Source organism: Barbus barbus (assembly GCF_936440315.1).
Source record: "Barbus barbus genome assembly, chromosome: 27".
NCBI classification, from domain to species: domain Eukaryota; kingdom Metazoa; phylum Chordata; class Actinopteri; order Cypriniformes; family Cyprinidae; genus Barbus; species Barbus barbus.
This window is the reverse complement of record NC_136755.1, coordinates 28,210,445-28,234,500: the sequence shown is the minus strand read 5'-3', so window position 1 is coordinate 28,234,500 and position 24,056 is coordinate 28,210,445. Positions and strand designations below refer to the sequence as shown.

At 43.8% G+C, this 24,056-nt stretch overlaps 1 protein-coding gene across 1 annotated transcript in view; it reads left to right on the top strand.

The window, feature by feature from the left end:
* The first annotated feature begins 151 nt into the window (after positions 1-151).
* The window catches only part of LOC306847542 (NLR family CARD domain-containing protein 3-like), a 42,615-nt gene continuing 18,710 nt past the window's right edge, over positions 152-24,056 (top strand). The window contains exons 1-6 of the mRNA XM_079381531.1: positions 152-330; positions 1,717-1,804; positions 4,757-4,852; positions 10,311-10,415; positions 15,467-15,571; positions 20,906-22,675. Of these exons, the coding sequence (XP_079237657.1) occupies positions 1,755-1,804; positions 4,757-4,852; positions 10,311-10,415; positions 15,467-15,571; positions 20,906-22,675 (2,126 nt within the window). The 5' untranslated portion in view covers positions 152-330; positions 1,717-1,754. The remainder of the gene's footprint in view (positions 331-1,716; positions 1,805-4,756; positions 4,853-10,310; positions 10,416-15,466; positions 15,572-20,905; positions 22,676-24,056) is intronic.

The following is a 24,056-nucleotide window of genomic DNA, read 5'->3' as shown; positions in this document are numbered from 1 at the left end:
AATCATAGATAACGAGACGAACACGGCTAGACAAGAATTAACTAATGATTACGCTTAACAAGGACAGGAAACAAACCAAATATGGGCACAAGAGGCAGGAACACATGACACACACACAACAGTGTGAAAGTGAAAGTATATCTCAGGTTTCACCTGCGCCTGCCATTTTACACCTGGACATAACTAGATCAGAAAAAAAATCGAAAATCTACGTTTAGTAGCCGAATGTTTGTTTAATTGTAGCCTTATATTTAATGATAGCTTATGCAGGAGTTTCTACTTGATGGCATATAAACCATTTGGGAAGCTGCAACGTCACATTCGTTCCAGGTGAGTCTTCAGGTACAAATGCGAATATCATTGCTTTAAGCTAGGCTAAATATTAAACATAGAGAATAAAGAAGCATTAAGCATGTGCTTGCATTTGACACTTTTTCTTGTTTTTTCGCTGTAGTGAAGTCACAAAAGAAAATTATAACACGTTTCTGCAATTTTGAAGTTTGATCTACATTTACTGGCATATAGCGACAATTTTGACGTTAGAAAGTTATACAAATCCAAATGGTACATAGATGGAACAAAAATATAGGTCTATAAAGGGTATATTTCTAAATGTTGATCGATGCGCCCTTTTTGTCTTCCTCCAAACAAAGTGAAAGTAGGTGGCCTACCTGCGCCACACCTGCCAGTTTAAGATTCTTTTATTCGGAAAAACAGAGCATCAAAGTGTCTAACCGGAATTATTTTAGTGTAAATACATGAGAAACTAGGGACATTTTGGGGACCTGTGTTGAGTATCCTAACATTTCGATGAAGGTGAGGTAGGCCTACATGAAGTAAGGAAGCATAGTGATCTTGATCATCATAGTCTATAGCCTATTCATTGTCTTTGGTGGCTTGATAAAAATGAACAACAAAAATGCTGCATGCTTAAAAATACACTTTTTTTCTAACTCAAATGCATAAACTGTGCATCATAATATGTCTGTATGTATTTAATTTTCATTTTACTGTAAGTTTGGTTAGTAATCTAACTGCAACAAAAAGCTTGTATGGAAGCATATAGCTAAATTCAATTTGAAATATAATATACAAAATGTCTATGCAATATGTAAAATGACAATGTATTTCTGTATTTAAATGTACATTTTCCCATACATATGTGCAACATTTAGTGCAAAATTTAAATTCAGTTATATAACTTAATTTGCCATTTTCTACGCTAATTTTAATATGCAAATTAAAAACATATTTTAAAGCTTTATAAGTTGCAAAATGAAAATGTATTACCCAAATTGATTAGATATGTTTAACATGTCCAAGCAAAAATTGTAGTAAAATTATCATATAAATGCTGTTTTTCCTAAATGCATTTAGACTTAGGGGTAGGACACTTGGGATTGCATTTTCATCATAATACCACGTGATAATTGTAGGAAAATGCAGTGAGAATTTCAAAATGCATTCTGAGCCAAATGTGCAGCAAAAGGGTAGCAAAATGGTGATTTAAATATATTTTATTTTTTTAAATGCATTGACATTTACATATATGACGTTTCAGTTGCATTTTATATTTGCATTACATATTACACTTCAAATTGAATTTTGCTACCCATATGCTTCCATAAGCTTGAGCGCCTATAAGTAAACAGAAAAGAGCAGATTCATAAATTTGAATCTTTTGTGTGTCATTTTGTCTTGTTTCTGTCTCATCAGACCTACACATGTGCAGTTCCATGAAGACTGACTGAATCATGGAGGACAAACAAACATTCAAAGATGGAGATTTTTCTCCAGGAAACAGGTACATTTAAATCTTGATCTTAATTCTACAGAAAATACATTGCATTTCTAATTTACAGGGTGTTCTGGGTATTTGCCATGATTGGTAAGGTATTCTGAATTATTGTCTGTTATATTCTAGTGCTGAGATATAGTTAGACCCTGAAGTTATTACATGGGTTCTCTATGCTCTTTCCTAAATTAAGAGCAGATAGATAGATAGATAGATAGATGTGTCTATGAAGAGTGAAGAATGAATAGTCTATGGAACAGCCTGCACTCAAAAAAATGATTCTTTAAACTTACTTAATTTAATTATGGACAGTGGTTCCACACAAGCAAATTGCTTTTTATTAACATCAATGGTATTTTTTGAATCTATGTAAACTCCTTGTGTTGGGACAACACAACTGAATGGGGAAGAATCTATGTGAAATAGTAATGTTGAACTAAATCAATGGAATTGCTTCCCTGTAACTTAAATCGGTTAAGTTAAGATGCAGTAGTTTATTTAAAACTGCCCAAATAGGTTACATTCAACAAACACAAGATTTGTTTCAAATAACTCATTTAAATTATGGACAGTGGTTCCATCCAATTAGTTCTTGTTACTTTAACTCAGTAGTATCTATTTAAAGTTACTCCTTTAAAAGCAGCATTTGTTTGTGTGTGATTGTCTTGTAGAGTCATAAAAAGACAAGATATGTAACAAATTATCAAACTGTATTTGTTCAACAGTTGCAATAAACTGTTTTTAACAGCCTGCTCTTTAAACTTGTGCAAATGTATTAACATCAGCAAAAATTACTTTTACACATTGTTCAAAAAAGTCAAAAGACTGCTGCAAATTCAGTGTAAATTAAAACTCGGTAAAATAAATATATATATTTTTTTTTTTTTACAAATTTACACAATACAATAATATTAAAAAAATCCTCCATGCAAACCAAAATGTCCAGATGGCAATGTGTCTAACGATATGTTTAACAATTATCAAATGACATTACTGCTAAAATGTACTAGACATCTTTCACAGAAAATAACAGATGCACCGAGCACCAAATAGGCAGCTTGCAACTAAGTTCAACAATTTTGAACATTGAAAAATACAACAAGTGTAACCTGCAATAGAAAATCAAAATATTGCCCTTTTTTTTAACATTAACATTCTGGCATTCCAGGAACAGTTCTTAGAGTCCTTACTCAAACACATCAGAGAAGAGCTTGGTCTTCAGTGTTTGGACTTTATTGGACATCTTGTTGCCATCTCATATTTTTGCAGTTAAGTCGCGTAGATTGTATATTTTCTACATTTTACATTACTACTTGTTATATGTTGAATTCATGTTTATAAAAAAAGGGTGCGACTTCATATCACAATCGTTGCAGTGCCCGAAGAAATTTTGCATGTTCAAAGTCTAATGTGGCCGCGGCATAAGCCATTGATCATCTGGAATCTGATATGGAACTGATTTATAATTTGTTTTCCTTAATTTAATAATTTATTTAATTTAAATAACATTCCAACTTTGTTTTTTCTCATTTATGGTCACTGTTTTCTACAGTGCATTGATTTACACTGTCTGCTCACAGCTAATACTCAATCAGTGCAATAATAAGTGCTTTAGCGTAATTCATAAAACTTTAAATACTATCATTGTGCCGAGCCGTGGGTTGTAACAAAGTTTGCAAAATTATTACAACTTTTTATAAATCCTATAAAAGGAGCTTCACTTACCTTAGCCAAAACGTTGTTTTCTCAATCAATAAAGTTGTGGCATTCCTTCATTTCACCAAATTTAGGCAGTGATGAACTGGAAAAAACATAATGAAAAACATACTGTCATAAAAAAGAACATCAGAAAACATGCCAAAATATATCAGTCTACGACAGACGAATGTGGCCTTATTTGTGCTTGCTTCAGAGCTTCAGCCAATTTTACTGGGACTGTAGCTTAGATTAAAGCACTGGGAGGTTTTGTTATTAGACATTCTAAAACGCTTAATGTGTTTAATGTACTAATACTAACCATACAACATCATACTAATAAAGCATACTATGTACAGAAAAGCACATTTACTCACAGGTTATAAATGCTTAAGCTGTCTAAATACTTAATACTGAGAAATTAATATTGAAAGATCAAATTCTGTAACGTTACATACCTTATTAATTATAATTTATTTATATCTGTATAATATCACTGTTAGCCACATTAAACGTTTTAGAATGTCCCTCGTTAGTCATTTCATTAAGTTAACGTTACTTCGACTGGAAACCATTTTGAATTATTGTCAAATAATTTGTTCCACGAGCACACATACATATTAAGTATTACACAACAGAGAATTATGCGTTTTCCACCATAGACATATGTTTTCCACAACCACAATTAAACTCGCATCTTTTTAATCGAATGCAATCATCAATCAATACCGTAATCAACACATTCAACACAATATTTGATAGTTAAACAATACTGAAAGCATCCCAGAACAGACTTAACGAAACATTAAAATAAATTAAACACTTTGCATTCGGAATTTCTTACCTGGCTGGTAGCTCTGACACCACGCACGCATGCACCTTGTTGTTGTCACCTCGATGGCGCGCGCCGTCTTCATCCAATACGTTGGAAATCGTCACATCCGGTTTTTTGAATCGCGCAATCAAACCACTTACGTTCGTTTAACACTTGATAATTAAGTATAGTGGACCATTACACAACTCAAGTTACTTAAACGCAATACAATAGTGTTTTGATGGGAAAATAAATATATGTGGGTTATTTTAACAAAAAACATTTGGGTAGAACGAACAGTGCCCCAAAACCATTTTTTTGAGTGTGTAAAACTTGAGGGAGGACAAATTATCTGTGGTACAAGTGTAGATAGATCAACTCGATATAGAACATTTTTGAATTCTCTCTTATCTCTACTCTGCTCTATTGTTTCATTAAACTCAATTCCGTAGTGAGAGATCACACTCACCAGAGTCCAGCTGTGTGTCCATGAAGAATATGGAGCAGCCAGGAAAACTGGAGGGAGAACACACATCAACTGATCTTAGGTACAAGTATTGGTGATTACCAAAATCCTTTTTTATATTTCTGTAGTGGTTAAGCTACCAGTATATATAAGCTCTTTAGTCCCAGTAGTGTTTCTAATGCTAAAATTATAATTATTGTTGTTATCCATGAATTTTCAAATTTACTGTTTAAATGATTAAACAGGTTTTAATGATTAAAAGTTGATGGTTTGTAATATTTGTAGTGGAAATCATTCAAATTTCTGTGATGGTTTCTATTGTTTTTGTCAGCAGGGTCATCATGGGTTTTGTGATGTTATTTGCCATAAATGCGACATCATTGCAGTAATATTGTGAAATAGTAGTGACTGTTTGTAGTTGTGGTGGGCCTATTTGGGAGAAAATCCAGGGCCGTTTTTTTTTTTTTTTTATAAAAATTAAACTAAATTCTATTTATATTATTATTATTCATATACAATTTATAGCTTATGTGAAGATTGTTTTAAGCTCACTTTAAAAGTTTTTGGGGCAGTCATGGCCTAATGGTTAGAAAGTTGGACTATATATATAACCTGAAGGTCGCGGGCTCGGTTTTCGGTGGTGGCAGGGATTGTAGGTGGGGGAGTGAATGAACAGCTCTCTTCCACCTTCAATACCACGACTGAGGTGAGACTCTTGAGCAAGGCACCAAACCCCCAATTGCTCCCTGGGTGCTGCAGAAAATGGCTGTCCACTGCTCAAGGTGTGTGTGTGTGTTTGTTCACTACTCACTGCTGTGTGTGTGCACTTGGATGGGTTAAAGGGGTCATGAACTGAGAAACCAAAATTCCCTTTTGACAAAGAAGTCATTGTACTATAAAAACATCCAACAAGTTTCAAAACTCAAAACTTTGTTGTTAGTCTAAAAACAGCTTATATTGAAGGCACTCTGCCAAAAAGACAGGTTTTGGAATGTTCTACTGTATGATGTAATAGTGTGGATAAGCACCACCTCCGCAGAAGATCAACGCCTGCTTCTACATCACTGCCTGTTTAGCCCCGCCCACCGATTCGAGCATGTAGTGTTTTCGAGGCGAACGCGTGGGTCTACGCAGAAACTAAACAGTAAAGATGGCTCTGAAGACAACAAGACAATTGTGGAAAAATAGTGTTTGCGTTGCCTTCCTTCTGATCCCAACATTAGGAAAGAGTGAATGAACTTTATTTGCGTCAGTAAGAACTCGATCCTTTGTTCACTTCATTCTACCATGGATCCATTAACAAACAAGACACAGTTTGAAACTAAAATACGATGCTGTGCCGACTATTGGATCCGACAGTAATGTTGAAACAGAAGTGTGAGTAACTGTTTTTATTACGGGATCACTATTGCTTTGTTTCTTCTTACAGATCGTTTGATATGTATTGAATTATTTATGCGTTTTTGACCTAAATGACAGCAACGTCCAGCTATAAGGAATGTACGCTGTCAAACATACACAACTATTAGCCAATCATTGTTACCAAGATGGCGCCGAGCATGGCAGCCGTGTTGCGAGCGCCAAGAAAACTCTGCAGTTTTTCTTATGTTTCTTATGTTTTATTTGTTATTTTGTTGTTTCACGTGTTAGATGTTGTCAGTATAACTGTCTACGATAGACACACGCTTTTAAACATTGGTTCCTTCGTCGCGCAACGCAAACCGGACTTTGAGTTCCTGAACGCCGGCGCCTTGTTTACAGACACCGCATCAGAGCCCTTTGTCTGGGCCGCACGATCGCAACCGAGGAAATGCCGCCGGAAAAGGGGGAAGAGAGCCGGCGTCCTTGTCAGACTCAGACGCCGTCCCCTCCGACCTCCTCTCCCAACTATTTTGCTGGCTAACGTTCAGTCACTGGACAACAAACTCTGTGAACTGCGGGCACGCATCTCATACCAACGGGAAACAAGGGACTGCTGCATTATTTGCCTCACAGAAACCTGGATGTCTGCAGTGGTTCCAGACTCAGCCATCGAGCTTACGGGGTTCTCCGTGCACCGCTCGGACAGAACGAAAGAGCTCACAGGGAAAAGCAGAGGTGGGGGCGTCTGTTTATTTATCAACAACTCGTGGTGTGATGAACGGAACCTACACTCTATTAAATCCTCCTGCTCCCCTGATCTGGAACTTCATATGCTTCTGCGTCGACCATTCTGGCTACCGAGGGAATTTACAGCGATCATAATCACAGCTGTTTACATTCCCCCTCAAGCCAACACAGACCAGGCACTCAAGGAACTGTACGGGAATATAAGTGAGCAGGAAACCGCGTACCCAGATGCAGCGTTTATTGTTACGGGGGACTTCAACAAAGCCAACTTCAGAACAATAGCTCCAAAATACTTCCAACACATCACCATCAACACGCGTGGTGATCGTGTACTTGACCACTGCTACTCTCCATTCCGGGACGCCTACAAATCGCTCCCCCGCCCACCTTTCGGCAAATCGGATCACTCTTCCGTTCTGCTCCTGCCTGCTTATAGGCAGAAACTGAAACGAGAAGCACCCGCCCTCAGGACAATTCAATGCTGGTCGGACCAATCAGACGCTATACTACAGGACCGTTTTGATCACGTGGACTGGGACATGTTCCGGGCAGCGTCTGATGACGACATAGAGGCGTACTCAGATACTGTAACGTGTTTCATCAGGAAGTGTGTAGAGGATGTAGTACCGACAAAAACAATCCGCATCTACCCCAACCAAAAACCGTGGATTAACAGCGATGTTCGAGCAGCCTTGTCAGCGCGGACATCTGCCTTTAAATCCGGAAACTCTGACGATCACAAACAAGCCAGTTACGATCTCAGGAAATCAATCAAAGCTGCCAAACGACAATATAAAAACAAAGTTGAAGAACAATTCAAAACCAACAACGCAAGAAGCATGTGGCAGGGTATCAATAACATCACAGATTTCAGAGGGAATAAACCAGCTACTGTGAACATTGCCGCCTCTGTACCGGACGAACTTAATCACTTTTATGCTCGTTTCGAGGCTCACAACACCGCTCACACAGAGCGCGCTCCCGCGGCTGTAGCAGAAGAGGCGAGCGCACTTTCCTTTTCTGTCGCAGATGTAACCCGATCCTTCCGACGGGTGAACATCCGCAAGGCTGTGGGTCCCGATGGCATCCCAGGCCGTGTGCTCCGAGCATGCGCATTCCAACTGGCCGGGGTTTTCACAGACATTTTTAACCTTTCCCTCTCTCTGTCTGTGGTTCCCGCATGCTTCAAAAAATCCACCATTGTGCCCATACCAAAGAAAAATAAAATCACATGCTTGAATGACTGGAGGCCCATTGCTCTGACACCCATCTTCAGCAAGTGCTTTGAGAAACTCATCAGAGACTACATCTGCTCTGTGCTGCCTGACTCACTGGATCCCCTACAATTCGCATATCGCAGAAACCGTTCCACAGACGACGCTATTGCCTTCACCCTGCACACTGCTCTCTCCCACCTGGAAAATAAGAACACCTATGTGAGAATGCTGTTTGTGGACTACAGCTCAGCATTCAATACCATAGTGCCTGCCACACTGGTTGAGAAGCTCCAGACTCTGGGACTAAACGGATCTCTGTGCAGCTGGATCCTGGACTTCCTGACAGGCAGATGTCAGGTGGTCAGAATGGGCAACAACACTTCATCCCCGCTGACCCTCAACACTGGTGCTCCTCAGGGCTGCGTCCTCAGCCCACTCCTGTACTCCCTGTACACACACGACTGTACAGCAACACACAGCTCCAACGTCATCGTCAAATTTGCTGACGACACAACGGTGATAGGCCTGATCACTGACAACGATGAGACGGCCTACAGAGAGGAGGTGAGAACCCTGACTAAATGGTGTCAAGAGAACCACCTCTCACTCAACATCGATAAGACCAAGGAGCTGGTGGTGGATTTCAGGAGACAGAGCAGAGAACACACACCCATCACCATCGACATGACACCTGTGGAGCGAGTAAATAGCTTCAAATTCCTCGGTGTTCACATCACTGAGGATCTCACATGGTCCGCTCATACAGATGCAGTGCTGAAGAAGACACACCAACGCCTCTTCTTCCTGAGACGGCTGAGGAAGTTTGAAATGAGCCCCAGCATCCTCAGATCATTCTACACCTGCACTGTGGAGAGCATCCTGACAGGCTGCATCACCGCCTGGTTTGGAAACAGCACTGCTGGCAACCGCAAAGCTCTGCAAAGGGTCGTGCGAACTGCCCGTCACATTGTTGGAGGTGAGCTTCCCTCCCTCCAGGACATCTACACCAGGCGGTGTATAAAGAAAGCCCGGAGGATCATCAATGACTCCAGCCACCCGTCCCACAGACTGCTCTCTCTGCTGCCCTCAGGAAGACGTCTCCGCAGCATCCGATCCCGCACTAGCCGACTGAGGGGATAGCTTTTTTCCTCAGGCTATCAGGCTAATGAACAGTAAAAACTAATACACCCTACAGCACACTCCCACTTTACAATATACCACGCACTGCACTTTAATTCCATACAGTTCAAACTGGACTACCAGTACACTACTGCACAAATACAACAATCTTTTTGCCAGCACTGGATACCATCCAATGCACATCCATGACATTTGCACACCCGGTTTATATATAATCTGCTGCATCTTCGCATATTACTGTGTGTATATAACGTAGAATGTGTACTACATACTGTGTATAATGTGTATCGGTAACTGTATGTCTGTCTAATAGTACACTGTGTGTACTGAGTATATGTATGTGTATATTACACATTGTCATCTGTATAAGTCTGTACGTATGTATGGTAATGTCTATATGTAAATTGTTTATATGTAAATTGTCTATATGTAAATTGTTTCTGCAGTGTCTGGAGCACGCTCTCAAGAATTTCACTCACGAAGGCACACGTGCTGTGGTGATGTGACAATAAAAGTGATTTGATTTGTGATTTGATCATAGCAGTGGGCGTTTACCTATTCAAACAGCGTTCTGATTAGGGGGGTTAAAAACAGGACAGAAAATAGCTTATTACTTAATTATGTTTTTTTGATTTAAAAATCTTGATTACATGTTCATGACCCTTTAAATTGCAGAGCACAATTTCCGAGGATGGGACACCATACTTGGCCATCACTTAAATGTCAGAAGCAATATCTTTTAATTATACTGTAATGTTGAACGGGTATAATTAATGGCTAAAATTGAGGGGAAAATGCATTCAATAGAGACATTAGTTGCAGCATTGGTATTAATGATACTGGCCTTCATTAATAGTCTACTTAGTAAAAAGATGCCATTAAACCCATTTTAAATATACAGTTATTATGTTGTTTCTACATTACTTTGGAGGTTTAATGTGTAATTATGACAATATAAATATATTATATTAATATGCCTTTAATCGCAATTAATTACAGAAAAATGTCTTGTGTGTGTGTATGCATTATCTCTGATCTGCTGAATTGCCTATTTTATTATACTCCATTCTACAGTGACAAATCAAACCAACGGGAGCCCAGCAGTGTGTCCATAAAGAGTGACATGTCTATGAAGCAGCCAGGAAAACTTGATGATAGACTTAAATCAACTCATTTGAGGTACAACATTTTTGTTAGACATACATACAGAGAGACAACCGTCACACAACTAATAATGCAAGCAGGGCAGAATTTATCAAATATTCACTTACCAAAATCCAGAAATCAATCAAATTCTGAAAGCCATTCAAACTCAGTAGTCCACACTCATACTATTATAAGGCTCTGAAATACTAAGAGTTGAGCAAATGATCAGGATCCTTCTCACAGCTGGTCTCAGAAACATGCATTGCAAGAGTCCTGTCAAGGTGAAGGTTTTCATCAATCTGAATTAATCCAATGTGATTTCAGGGTTTTTAACACCTTAAATGTTTTAAAATCACTGTAAACCATGGCTAATTTACTAACTTATTGCTTTATTAACTTGACACTGCATTTTATGGCACTGCTATGTGGGATGCGGAAAAAAAAAAGTCTGCACAGTAAAACACGTCTACACTCGCATGTTTACATCAAAATATACTTTCTAATACAAAACAAGCATTACATTCATACATTCATTTAATGGATGCTTTTATCCAACGTTACACACAAATGAGGAATATCACAAGCCATTTGTCATGGAGCAGCAATATTTATAACATCCAATGTCAGGTTTAGTTTAAAAAAATGCTGTAAATGCTCTAACATGGCGGCGCGTGCAGACGCTGCGGCTCGGAGCTCCCAGACATACAGCAGCGTTTTTGTTTTTTTAAGTGTATTTAGTTTATTTTATCAGGCACTAACTCAACAATTACACTATGGACGAGCCGAACTGCTTAAAATCGGAAATCAGTATCAGGATTACTCACCTGGAAACATAAATTTCATCTCACCGGAGATTTCGGAGATTCTGCGCTCTGAGGAGCTTAGCGGAACGCTCATCATACCGCCTGTGAGGCGTCGAAGACGGCGAAGAGACCGGAAGCAAAAGCGGGGAAAGAGAGCCGGCGTACGGGCTAGGCTACAAGCTAACCCACACAGACCAGCGCTTCCGAGTATCTTTCTTACAAACGCCAGGTCACTCGTGAACAAGATGGACGAAATAAGACTGAGGATTATTTCACATCGCCTTAACAACTGTGTTATGGTAATCACAGAGACTTGGCTGGATAACGCTGTTCCCGATGCGGCTATCGAGCTAGCGGGCCGCTCCGTATACAGAGCAGACAGAACGGCCGACTCTGGTAAGAACAAAGGCGGCGGAGTGTGTATATACATTAATAATGCCTGGTGTACATCGGCGGACATTATTAAGTCACATTGCTCTTCGGACATCGAATATCTGTCATTAAAATGCAGACCTTTTTACACCCCGAGAGAGGTTACTGCTATTGTTATCACAGCTGTTTATATACCACCACGGGCTAATGCTAAGCTAGCGCTAGAAGAGCTGCATGAAGCTATCAACAGCCAGCTGAATGCATACCCGGAGGGAGCTGTGATTGTAGCAGGGGACTTCAATCATGTGGATTTAAAAACGGTGATGCCCAAACTACACACCAGCATACACTTTCCGACCAGAGACAATAATATATTGGATCAAGTATACACCAACATCCCAAGAGCTTATAAAGCAGCCCCATCTCCACACCTAGGTTTGTCAGATCACATCTCTATAGACCTGATTCCATCCTACAGACCTCTGATCTGCAGAACAAGACCAACTGTCAAAACGGTCCAAGTCTGGAATGAGGAATCTACTTCACGCCTGCAGGACTGTTTTGAAAATACAGACTGGGATTTGTTTGCGAGCACAGATCTGGAAGAATATAGCTCATCTGTTTTAGGATACATAGCCTTCTGCACTGACATTGTGTTAACGACCAAGACCAGCATGGTGTACCCAAATCAAAAACCATGGCTTGATGAGAATGTACGCTCATTACTGAAAGTGAGGAACGCTGCCTACAGGTCAGGGGACAGGCTGGCTTACAGTAATGCTCGGAAAGATCTCAAGAAGGGCATTAAAGCAGCAAAACACAGGCATCAACAACGCATCGAGGGCCATTTTAAAGATAACAACCCCCGCAGCATGTGGACAGGCATTAAAGCCCTAACGGACTATAAGAACAGCCCCTCGTTGTCCAGCCATGATGCCACGCTCCCTGACACCCTGAACCAGTTCTTTGCGCGCTTTGACGGTCACTCCAACAGCATGGAAATCCAGACAGCACCATCACCCATAGAGGAGCCGGTACCTGTCTTCGAACGCCATCAGGTGAGATCCACGCTAAGGAGGATCAATGTCAATAAAGCAGCAGGACCAGACAAAGTTCCAGGTCGCACGCTGAAGTCATGTGCTGACCAACTGGCGGGGGTGTTCACCAGCATCTTCAATCTGTCTCTGCAGCAGGCTGTAGTCCCAACATGCCTTAAATCAACTACCATCATTCCTGTGCCCAAAAAACAGTCAGTAAAATGTCTGAATGACTATCGCCCAGTCGCTCTGACACCAATTATCATGAAGTGCTTTGAGACACTTGTTCTTTCACACATCAAAGCCAACATCCCTGCTGACCTGGACAGCCTACAGTTTGCTTACTGTAGGAACAGATCAACAGAGGATGCAATCTCAATCGCACTTCACACCACCCTTACTCATCTGGAGCATCCCAATACATATGTTAGGATGCTATTTGTAGATTTCAGCTCGGCATTTAATACCATTGTGCCATACAAACTTGTAAACAAGCTGAATGACCTGGGACTAACCACCACACTCTGTTCATGGATTTTGGATTTCCTCACCAACAGACCACAGAATGTCAGGGTGGGCAACCATACATCATCTGTTATCACCATTAACACAGGAGCACCGCAGGGATGCGTTCTTAGTCCAGCTGTCTTCACCCTATTCACACACGACTGCAAACCCATCCACTCCTCTTCTAACACCATAGTGAAGTTTGCTGATGACACCACTATAGTGGGAAGGATATCAGTCTCACTACAGAGAGGACGTCCAACACCTAATCAAATGGTGTGTGAACAACGGTCTGGTTCTGAACACTGCCAAAACAAAGGAGATCGTTGTAGACTACAGGAGAGTCAAGAAAACAACACCCCCCCCCCCCCCCCCCCCCTCTACATAAATGGTGAGGAAGTTGAGAGGGTGAATGACATCAAATTCCTGGGTCTACACATAACAAAAGATCTCACATGGACCATTAACACATCCCACTTAGTGAAGAAAGCTCAACAGAGACTTTTCTTCCTAAGAAAACTCAAAAAAACAAAAGTGCCAACCCAGCTCTTAGTAAACTTTTACAGGAGCACAATAGAGAGCATCCTCTGTCACTGCATCACAGTGTGGTACTCCAGCTGCACTGCAGAAAATCGCCGAGCTTTGACCCGGACCGTCAAAACTGCTCAGAGGATCATAGGAATCAAACTCCCGAACCTTGACATGATCTATGCTAGCCGTCTACAGAAGCGAGCTAGCAACATCATCAAGGACCCAACTCATCCAGGACACAGACTTTTTGTACCCCTCCCATCAGGGAAAAGATATAGAACAATCAGAACCCGCACAAACAGACTAAAGAACAGCTTTTTCCCCAGAGCTGTAGCCTGTGCCACCCCCCCAACACACAAATAGTTAACCCTTCCTCTCTTCTCCCTTCCTCATGTTTGCTGCTAATGCACAAAGACACTTATTGGACATTGTTTGCACTAAATTACCACATTGTAAATAGTGTTATATTTTATTATCTAGACACTCTATGGGACATTCATGTCTGCACTCAACTACTATACTGTAAATACTGTTACATTTCTATCCTTAAATTTATCTTGTCTATTATTATACTAAGTGCCTTTTTATTTTATTTTATTTTATTTTATACAGTAATTTTATACTTTTACTACATTTACTATGTTCTGTGTGCTGCTTTCTTGTTTTACTGCTGCTGGCCTCTGTGAGCTACCAAACAAATTTCGTTGTATAACTACAATGACAATAAAGTCTCTTTACTCTTTACTTACTTTACTTTAAATAACACTGGCGTACTGTAGGTGTGTGGACCGTTCTTAACAGAGTTGAGCAATAAATGTTTTCATTTTATTGACCCTTATTTGACCAGTCAGCAAAAAGCTTCAATCTGAATGAATACACCTAAACTTATAAATCAAGAGAAATGAAATTGGTGACATGTCGATAGCCCAAACCCTGCAAATGAAACTGAAAAACCAACCCAATGAAACTAGTGCTAAAACACAAATGACATTTATCTTAGTGATTTTTATGATTTATTTTAAGAATTTAATGTATTTATTTAGTCTTTTTAATGAAAAAAATTATATTTCATTATTTCATTTTGATTAATTCAGCCCTTCATACATATCCTTATGCTAGGAGACAATTTGACAATGAAATGTGAAATCATCAGTTGCATTTTTAAATGAAAATTAATGATGCGTTGCCATTGGGAAAGTGAAAATGAAGTATGGAACAATTGACAAGAGGCCACTGAATTATTGAAAAATAATGAAAAGTAATTTCAGAGACAGTACTGACAACAAGTTTATTTGGCTGTGCTTGTATATGTTTCCATGTGTACGTCTCTACTGTATGTATAAGAGCGTGCTACAGTGAAAGTGAATTTATTGGAAAAAACATGGAAATAGTTTGACATTTTTATTGTATTGTTTGTCATCTTTGAGGGTTTGATTGATTTGCTGTTGTATGCTCTAAGGACCTTTAAAATAACTGGAATGATATGGCGAAGAGATATGGAAATATAAAGCAGTCAACACCTGCCTGGAACTACTTTAGCCAAATAATTGCACACCTTAGAACATTCGTCAACCAATCAGATTCAAGAACTGAACAGCCCGTAGTATAAAATCAAATCAAATAAATTTTGTTAATTTTGGCACATAGGCTTCTTTGTGGACACTTGACAAAATGGTATTGGTTTTAATTCATTAGAAACCGGCAGAATATACCTTTGATATCTTGTATTTGTTCTTTTAATGTCAACTCTACATTATATTAGCTGTATGAATTATTGCATCTTTTCTATTATCACTACTTTATTGTCTCTATTCTATTATATTCATTTCCACAGTCAAAGATCAGATTCACCAGGGTCCAGCTGTGTATCCATGAAGAGCGATCAGTCTGTGGACACTCCAAAAGCATTTAAAGGAAGACACACATCAACTGATCTGAGGTACAACACTGGACAGAAACGTCTCGGTTACGTACGTAACCCTCGTTCCCTGATGGAGGGAACGGAGACGTTATGTCGTGACGACATTAGGGGATTTACTTGAGAGCCCCGACTGCCTCTGATAAGAGAAAACGCCAATGAAATTTGGCTAGTGGATTTTGCATACCTGAGCCACTCCCCGTGCATACAGGTATAAAAGGGCGACAGGTGCATCCACTCATCAGGTTTTCCGCTGAGGAGCCGAGAACGTGTCCCTGGCAACCAGCGATGGTTCAAGATTGTGGCATGGGGACATAACGTCTCCGTTCCCTCCATCAGGGAACGAGGGTTACGTACGTAACCGAGACGTTCCCTATCTGTCGGTCACTACGAGTTATGTCGTGACGACATTAGGGGTCTATGGAAAGCGCCACAACCTGAACCCCGTCACGACCTTGTGGCATGCAGATGTTGACAAGCTAGCGCGTAACAGACAAATGCTATCCAGTGGGCCAACCTCTGCTTGGAGACAGCCTTCCCTTTCTGTTGACCTCCGTGGCAGACAAAGAGCTGCTCAGAGCTTCTGAAGCTCCGGGTGCGGTCCACGTATATGCGCAGCGCTCTTACGGGACACAGCAACGCCAAGGCTGGGTCTGCCTCCTCCGAGGGCAGTGCTTGCAGGTCCACCACCTGATCGCGGAAGGGCGTGGTGGGAACCTTAGGCACGTATCCAGGCCGGGGTCTCAGGACAACGTGAGAGTAGGCCGGCCCAAACACAAGGCACTCTTCGCTTACCGAAAATGCTTGGAGGTCCCCGACCCTCTTGATGGAAGTGAGCGCGGTCAGGAGCGCTGTCTTAGCCGACAGGAATTTCAGCTCGACTGAGTCCAGCGGCTCAAAGGGACCCCTCTGAAGTCAAGCCAGGACAATAGAGAGATCCCAGGAGGGCATCAGGGGTGGCCTAGGAGGATTTAACCTTCTGGCACCCCTCAGGAACCTCACGATGAGATCGTGCTTCCCCAGGGACCGGCCGTCCACTGCATCGTGATGGGCCACAATAGGAGCCACGTACACTTTCAAGGTGGAGGGCGACAGCCTGCGCTCCAACCTCTCTTGCAGGAAAGAAAGCAACACTCTGTCTGTGCGATCAGGCTCACTGGGGGAAACGCATACTTGCGCAGAGCCCGAGGCCAGCTGTGTGCCAGTGCGTCCATGCCGAGGGGGGCCTCGGCCAGGGAGAAATACAGCTGGCAGTGGGAGGACTTGCGGGAAGCAAACAGGTCTACCTGAGCTTCCCCGAATCGACTCCAAATCAGCCGGATCGTCTCGGGATGGAGTCGCCATTCTCCGGGGAACGTGAGCTGTCGTGAGAGCGCGTCGGCTGCACGATTGAGCTCCCCCGGAATGTGGACGGCGCGCAGCGATTTGAGCTGTGACTGACTCCAGAGGAGGAGATGGCGGGCGAGCTGTGACATGCGGCGTGATCGTAGACCTCCCTGCCGGTTGATGTACGAAACAGCCGCAGTGTTGTCCGTGCGGACCAACACGTGCTGGCCTAGGAGCAGTGGCCGGAACTGCTTTAAGGCCAGATGCACTGCCAACAGCTCTAGGCAGTTGATGTGCCAAAGCAGTCGAGGCCCCACCCAGAGCCCCGAGGCTGCCTGCCCGTTGCATGTAGCGCCCCAGCCCATGCTGGAGGCATCTGTTGTGACAACAACATGCCGGGACACTTGTCCTAAGGGCACCCCGGCCCGTAGGAAGGCAAGGTCCGACCAGGGGCTGAAAGAGCGGCGACACAATTGCGTGATGGTGACACGACGTGTCCCGCGGCGCCATGCCCATCTCGGGACCCGTGAGTGTAACCAGTGCTGAAGTGGTCTCATATGAAGCAACCCGAGCGGCGTGACTGCGGCTACGGATGCCATATGCCCCAGGAGCTGCTGAAACTGTTTCAGCGGAACCACTGTCCTGCCTCTGAAGGAACTCAGGCAGTTCAGCACTGATTGGGCACGCTCGTCCGAGAGACGTGCCGTCATACTCACGGAGTCTAACTCCACACCGAGAAAAGAGATTCTCTGCACAGGGGAGAGCTTGCTCTTTTCCCAGTTGACCCGAAGCCCCAACTGGCTGAGGTGCCGGAGCACCAGGTCCCTGTGACCACCCAACTGTTCTCGCGACCGGGCCAGGATGAGCCAATCGTCGAGATAGTTGAGGATCCTGACGCCCACTTCCTGCAACGGGGCAAGGGCGCCCTCCGCCACCTTCGTGAAGGCACGGGGAGACAGGGAGAGCCCGAAGGGGAGGACCCTGTACTGCCATGCCCGCCCCTCGAACGCAAACCGTAGGAACGGCCTGTGTCGAGGGTGAATCGAGACATGAAAGTAAGCGTCCTTCAGGTCGATCGCTGCAAACCAATCCACGGACTGAACACATCTGCGTCAACATCTTGAACGGGAGCTTGTGTAGGGCCCGATTCAAGACTCGCAGGTCCAGGATTGGCCGGAGGCCACCGCCTTTCTTGGGCACGATGAAGTAGGGGCTGTAAAACCCCTGCCTCATCTCGGCTGGAGGGACCGGCTCGATTGCACCCTTTGCCAGAAGGACAGCAATCTCCTCGCGCAGGACAGGTGCATCTCGGACTGCCACCGAAGTCTCGAGGATGCCGCTGAACCTGGGCGGCCGCCTGGCGAACTGAATCGCATAGCCGAGTCGAACTGTGCGAATGAGCCAGCGAGACGGGCTGGGTAGCGCAAGCCACGCCCCCAGATACCGTGCAAGCGGCACCAAAGGCCCAATCGACGTGCCCGCAGTGGTGCAGCGAGGGGGAGTAAGGTTGGATGGAACAGAAGGCAGTGCGTTCTGACTCATCCCCACAAAACTCCCTAAGTCCCCGGGGGGACTGGCTAGAGGTGCGCGGGGAGGCATTGCGTCCCCAGACCGCACTCTCTTGGCCACTGGCAATATGGGTCTCGGGTGAGAGTGAGGAGGCATTGCGTCGCACACTGTCAGCCCGCAGACCTGGGAACCCGGAGGAAAGGGAAATTGCTCTTTCTTTGACAATGTGGGTACCACTGGCCCTTGAGCCAGTGGCGGAACAGAAACAAAAGAAAACACAGGATTCTCCACCCGGCCCTCCTCCGGGGGAAGGAGCGACGCTAGCCTCGTCGTCTCCTGGGAAAGAGCAAATTCCTCCATCTCCGGGTTGTGCGCGTCAGGGCCGCTTTGTCGTCTTCCTGGAGGACTTGGCGGCCGGCTGAGGCGCAGGGGGCGCCGCACTCCTGCGAGAGGCTCGACGCACCGGCCTAGGTGACGACTCAGCACGGGGCGGAGCAGCTCTGGAGGACGCAGGAGGGCGCCCACGGCGACCAGCAGACTGGGGCCTGGCCCTTGAGCCAGCGGTGGCAGCTGGAGCATCCCGCCGTTTAGGGAGGATGTGCTGAATTGCCTCCGTCTGCTTTTGTACTGCCGAGAATTGTTGTGCAAAACCCTCGACAGTGTCGCCAAATAGCCCCGTCTGGGAGATGGAGGCGTCGAGAAAGCGTACTTTGTTGACGTCCTTCATCTCGGCCAGATTGAGCCAGAGATGGCGCTCTTGGACCACTAACGTGGACATCGCCTTCCCGAGGGACCGCGGCGTGACTTTCGTCGCCCGGAGAGCGAAGTCAGTCGCCGTGCGCAGCTCCTGCATCAACCCCGGGTCGGGACTACCCTCGCGCATTTGTTTCAGTGCCTTGGCCTGGTGAACTTGCAGGATGGCCATGGCATGCAGGGCAGAGGCGGCCTGGCCCGCAGCGCTGTAAGCCTTGGCGGCAAGTGCGGCCGTCAGCTTACAGGCTTTGGACAGGAGACGCGGACGATTCCTCCAGGTGGCGGCGTTTTGCGGGCACAGGTGCACCGCAACCGCTCTCTCCACCTGGGGAATATCCACGTACCCCCTGGCCGCCCCGCCATCGAGGGTAGTGAGGACGGAGGAGGGAGACGAGCGGCTTCTGGCCGAGAAAGGGGCCGTCCACGACTTCGTCAGCTCCTCATGCACCTCCGGGAAGAAAGGCACCGGGGAAAAGTGCGGCCGCTGGTCGCGTTTTGCGCCGATGAACCAATCATCCAGCCGCGAAGGCTCGGGACTGGGCGGTCTGTTGACCTCCAGCCCGATACTCACGGCTGCCCGGGCAAGCATGGCCGTCAGCTCTGGGTCCGGATCGGCAGTGGCGACAACACCCGAGGGGGGCAGCCCCGCCGATCATTCATCCTCAGAGGACGAAAGCCCATCCCCCGATGCCGCGATCAACATCTGATCCTCGGGCGGCGCACCGAATGAAATGCTGGCGGCCCCGTGAGGCGAACCAGCGAAATCACTCGGGAACCGGACGGAACAAGCGCTGCGGGAGGAGTAAGAGGTCCGTGGGGACGTGCCCGGCGGAGAAGCTCTTACTGTCACCCTCAGATCTCCCAGAGCGCCAGCCGGCGGTCCTCTGCTCGAGCCAGAGAGACCGGGACGGGTGGCGGCAGAGGGTGCCAATCCTTTCAGAAAGGAAAGGCGAGATCGCAGCGTTGCCATGTTCATACGCCCACAACAGGCGCATGACTCATCCACAAACGCATCTTCAGCGTGCTGGATGCCCAGACACTGAAGACAGCGCTCGTGACCGTCATCTGAGGACAGGAAGCGACCGCAACCAAGAGAACACGGATGGAACGGCATCTTTAAAAAGACGCGAACCGCCCAGTGTTTTAGAAATTTGCTCTTTCAGCTGAAGTGCCCAGGGGAATCGCTGCTGCAGGGACACCGCTGTCTGCACCGTAACGCCACCCAGGAACAAACTTCGAGGCAGACGGCTTTGTGGAGATCTGATCTGTTTTGAAGATTTCTCATCCACTCGGCTCCGAAGCAAAAATCTGATGAGTGGATGCACCTGTCGCCCTTTTATACCCGTATGCACGGGGAGTGGCTCAGGTATGCAAAATCCACTAGCCAAATTTCATTGGCGTTTTCTCTTATCAGAGGCAGTTGGGGCTCTCAAGTAAATCCCCTAATGTCGTCACGACATAACTCGTAGTGACCGACAGATAGGGAACTCAGACAGACGGACAGAAAAGTTATGTTATTTTAGAAAAAAGAATGTGGCATCCATGTTCTGTTGGTAACTTGTCATACTGTACGGTGCAGCATCCAGCATAGACAGTATCACTAATAACAATGAGTTCTACTTGCTTTTGTCATGTCTGGTGTAGACAGGTTTAGATGTAATTAATAGATTAACACTTGTTTATTTGCTTTACTGTCACTTTTACCTCTTTAATTAATGTTGCAGTATGTTATTTTATTTCCATTTTTGACTCTCAACTGGTCCAAAGCACATTCAAATCGAATCTGCTGAAGAAGTTTCAGAGTCTGTATGAAGGAACAGCAAAGCAGGGAATCCCAGCACTCCTGAATCAGATCTACACAGAGCTCTACATCACAGAGAGTGAAAGTGGAGAGATCAATAATGAGCATGAGGTGAGACGGATTGAGACGCAATCCAGGAGAACAGCAACAGAGGACAAACCAATCAAATGTAATGATATCTTTAGACCTTTATCTGGACAAGATAAAGCCATCAGAACTGTGCTGACAAAGGGAGTCGCTGGCATTGGGAAAACGGTCTCTGTGCAGAAGTTTATTGTGGACTGGGCTGAAGGGAAAGAGAATCAGGATGTCCAGCTCATATTTCCACTTCCTTTCAGAGAGCTCAACTTGATGAAGGACAGAACACTCAGTCTTTCAGATTTTCTTCATGTATTTTTCCCTGAAACCAAAGAAATGGAAATATCTAGTGAAGAATATAAAGTGCTGTTCATCTTTGATGGTCTCGATGAGTGTCGTCTGTCTCTGGATTTTCAGAGCAATGTGAGGTTGTGCAATGTATGTGAATCAGCCTCAGTGGATGTGCTGCTGACGAACCTCATTGTGGGGAATCTGCTTCCTTCTGCTCTCATCTGGATCAGCTCCAGACCAGCAGCAGCTGACCTCATCCCCTCTGAGTGTGTCCATCGAGTGACAGAGGTACGAGGCTTCAATGATCCACAGAAGAAGGAATACTTCAGGAAGAGAATCAGTGATCAGAGTCTGGCCGATACAATCATCTCACACCTGAAGTCATCAAGGAGCCTCCACATCATGTGCCACATCCCAGTGTTCTGCTGGATCTCAGCCACTGTTCTAGAGAAGATGTTGAGTGAAGCAGAGAGTGGAGAGATTCCCAAGACTCTCACTCAAATGTACACACACTTCCTGATCATTCAGACCAACATCAAACATGACAAGGATTATGAGAAGAAGGTCAAAGATAAAGACATGATTCTCAAACTGGGGAAACTGGCTTTTGAGCAGCTTGTAAAAGACAACCTGATCTTCTATGAGGAAGACCTGAGAGAGTGTGGCATTGATGAGACAGCAGCATCAGTGTACTCAGGATTGTGCACTCAGATCTTCAGAGAGGAGTCTGGCTTGCATCAGGGGAAAGTCTTCTGCTTTGTTCATCTGACCATCCAGGAAAATCTAGCAGCTCTATATGCACACTGCTCTTTCACATATAACAACACCAATGTCTTTGCCCCAACAGAACAAAGTCTGTTGTCTAAGATTTTAAATGAGGAGAAATATGTTTCATTATCTGAGCTGCATCAGAGAGCTGTGGATGAGGCTTTACACAGTAAGAATGGACATCTGGATCTTTTCCTGCGTTTCCTTCTAAGTTTCTCAATAGAGTCCAATCAGAATCTCTTACGAGAACTACTGCCACAGACTGGAAGCTGCTCCTACAACAAAGAGGAAACAATTAAGTACATCAAAGAGAAGATCACAAAGAATCCCTCTCCAGAGAGATCTATCAATCTGTTCCATTGTCTGAATGAACTGGGTGATGATTCACTGATGCAGGAGATCCAACATTATTTGACATCTAAAAAAATAAAACGAATCAAACTCTCCTCTTCACAGTGGTCAGCTCTGGTTTATGTGTTGCTGACATCAGACCAGGAGATGGATCTTTTTGTTCTAAAAAAGTTTATTGGATCCCAAAATACAGCAGATGAAGTTCTTCAGAAGCTGCTGCCTGTGGTTAAAGAATCCAGATCAGTTCTGTAAGTCACACTGACAACAATACACACTACACACACACACACACACACACACACACACAAACACACAACAAAACATGATCACATGCATGATTTTAGCATGTGCTTTCTTACCAAAAGATTGAAAAGAGAAATGTTCACAAAATCACTGGCAGAGACCTGGGGCCTCATGTATTAATGTTGCATATGCACAAAAAGATTACATGTTCATGGTGGGATTTATAAGAAGCAAACTTGATGTGAAAATGTGAGCACTGCTACTGTAATTTTAATTTTGTTTTCCATTTGATATACACATTTAGATTTGTAGATTAGATTTAATCTAGGTTTCGTATGTATGGAGTTAAGCACACAAATTACATGACACCAACATCCAGAATTATATTAATTTAAAATATTGGTAGTGGATGTGCTGCTTTTGGAACACTTTTCCTATGGCATCCTACATTTGAATGTTTTAAAGAGAGTGAGGATAGTGCTGATTAATTGTGTTCTAAATTGAATAATTATCAGTGATGCACACTTGACTACGCAGATTAGTAACATATAATACAGCCCATTGTTCAGTCTGAATAGGTCTGATGACACAGTAGCTACTGTATTTCATATCCTGACCTGATCACAATCATAACCTCCCCCTGTGGTCTTTCCAACAATATGAAAATTGACATTACTGTATGTGAAAGAAATGGCAAGATTTGTATGTTTTTTTTAAGTTCTTTTAATGACGTGCTACTTTTACTTTAAAAGCAAAATTGCGCAGACAATTTGAGGTGCAGTTGCTCAATCCAAGAAAAGGGCACCGATACAATAATGCACTCAAAACAAATGTTGAGTGTGAACAATATTTACATGCTTTGACACCCATATTAAGTCTAAAACAATGTCAGAAATTACCTTTTCCATTAAGGGGCAATATTTGCCAGTAGGTGGGAGCAAATTACTGTCTTAATGAGTGAGTTATTGAATCATTTAATTCAACCGATTCCTTCAAAATGCCGATTCATTTAGGCATGAAACACTGTGTTGCTCAGAGATGTGCATTTGTTCTACTGTGGCTTTGTTTGGAACTATTTTTGCTGGTGCAATAGAGCAAAAACATACTGTATTAACAATGTTATGTTTAGAATCGAAGTCACTTAAAATGGCCAACCAAGATGGCCGACACAGCAGCAGTGCTTGAGTGAAGCTCCTCAAATCTCAGTCTGCTAAATGCGCTAATTAATTAACCTTCGTGCATATTTATCCCATGTCAAAGTTTAAGTGTTATTAGAGTTACAAAACCTCTTTTTTGTTACTTGTTGGACGGACATTGTTATAATCTGTTCACCTGATCATCTCACCTGTGCTCCGCCATGGAACAAAACGGGACCAACGCATTTAT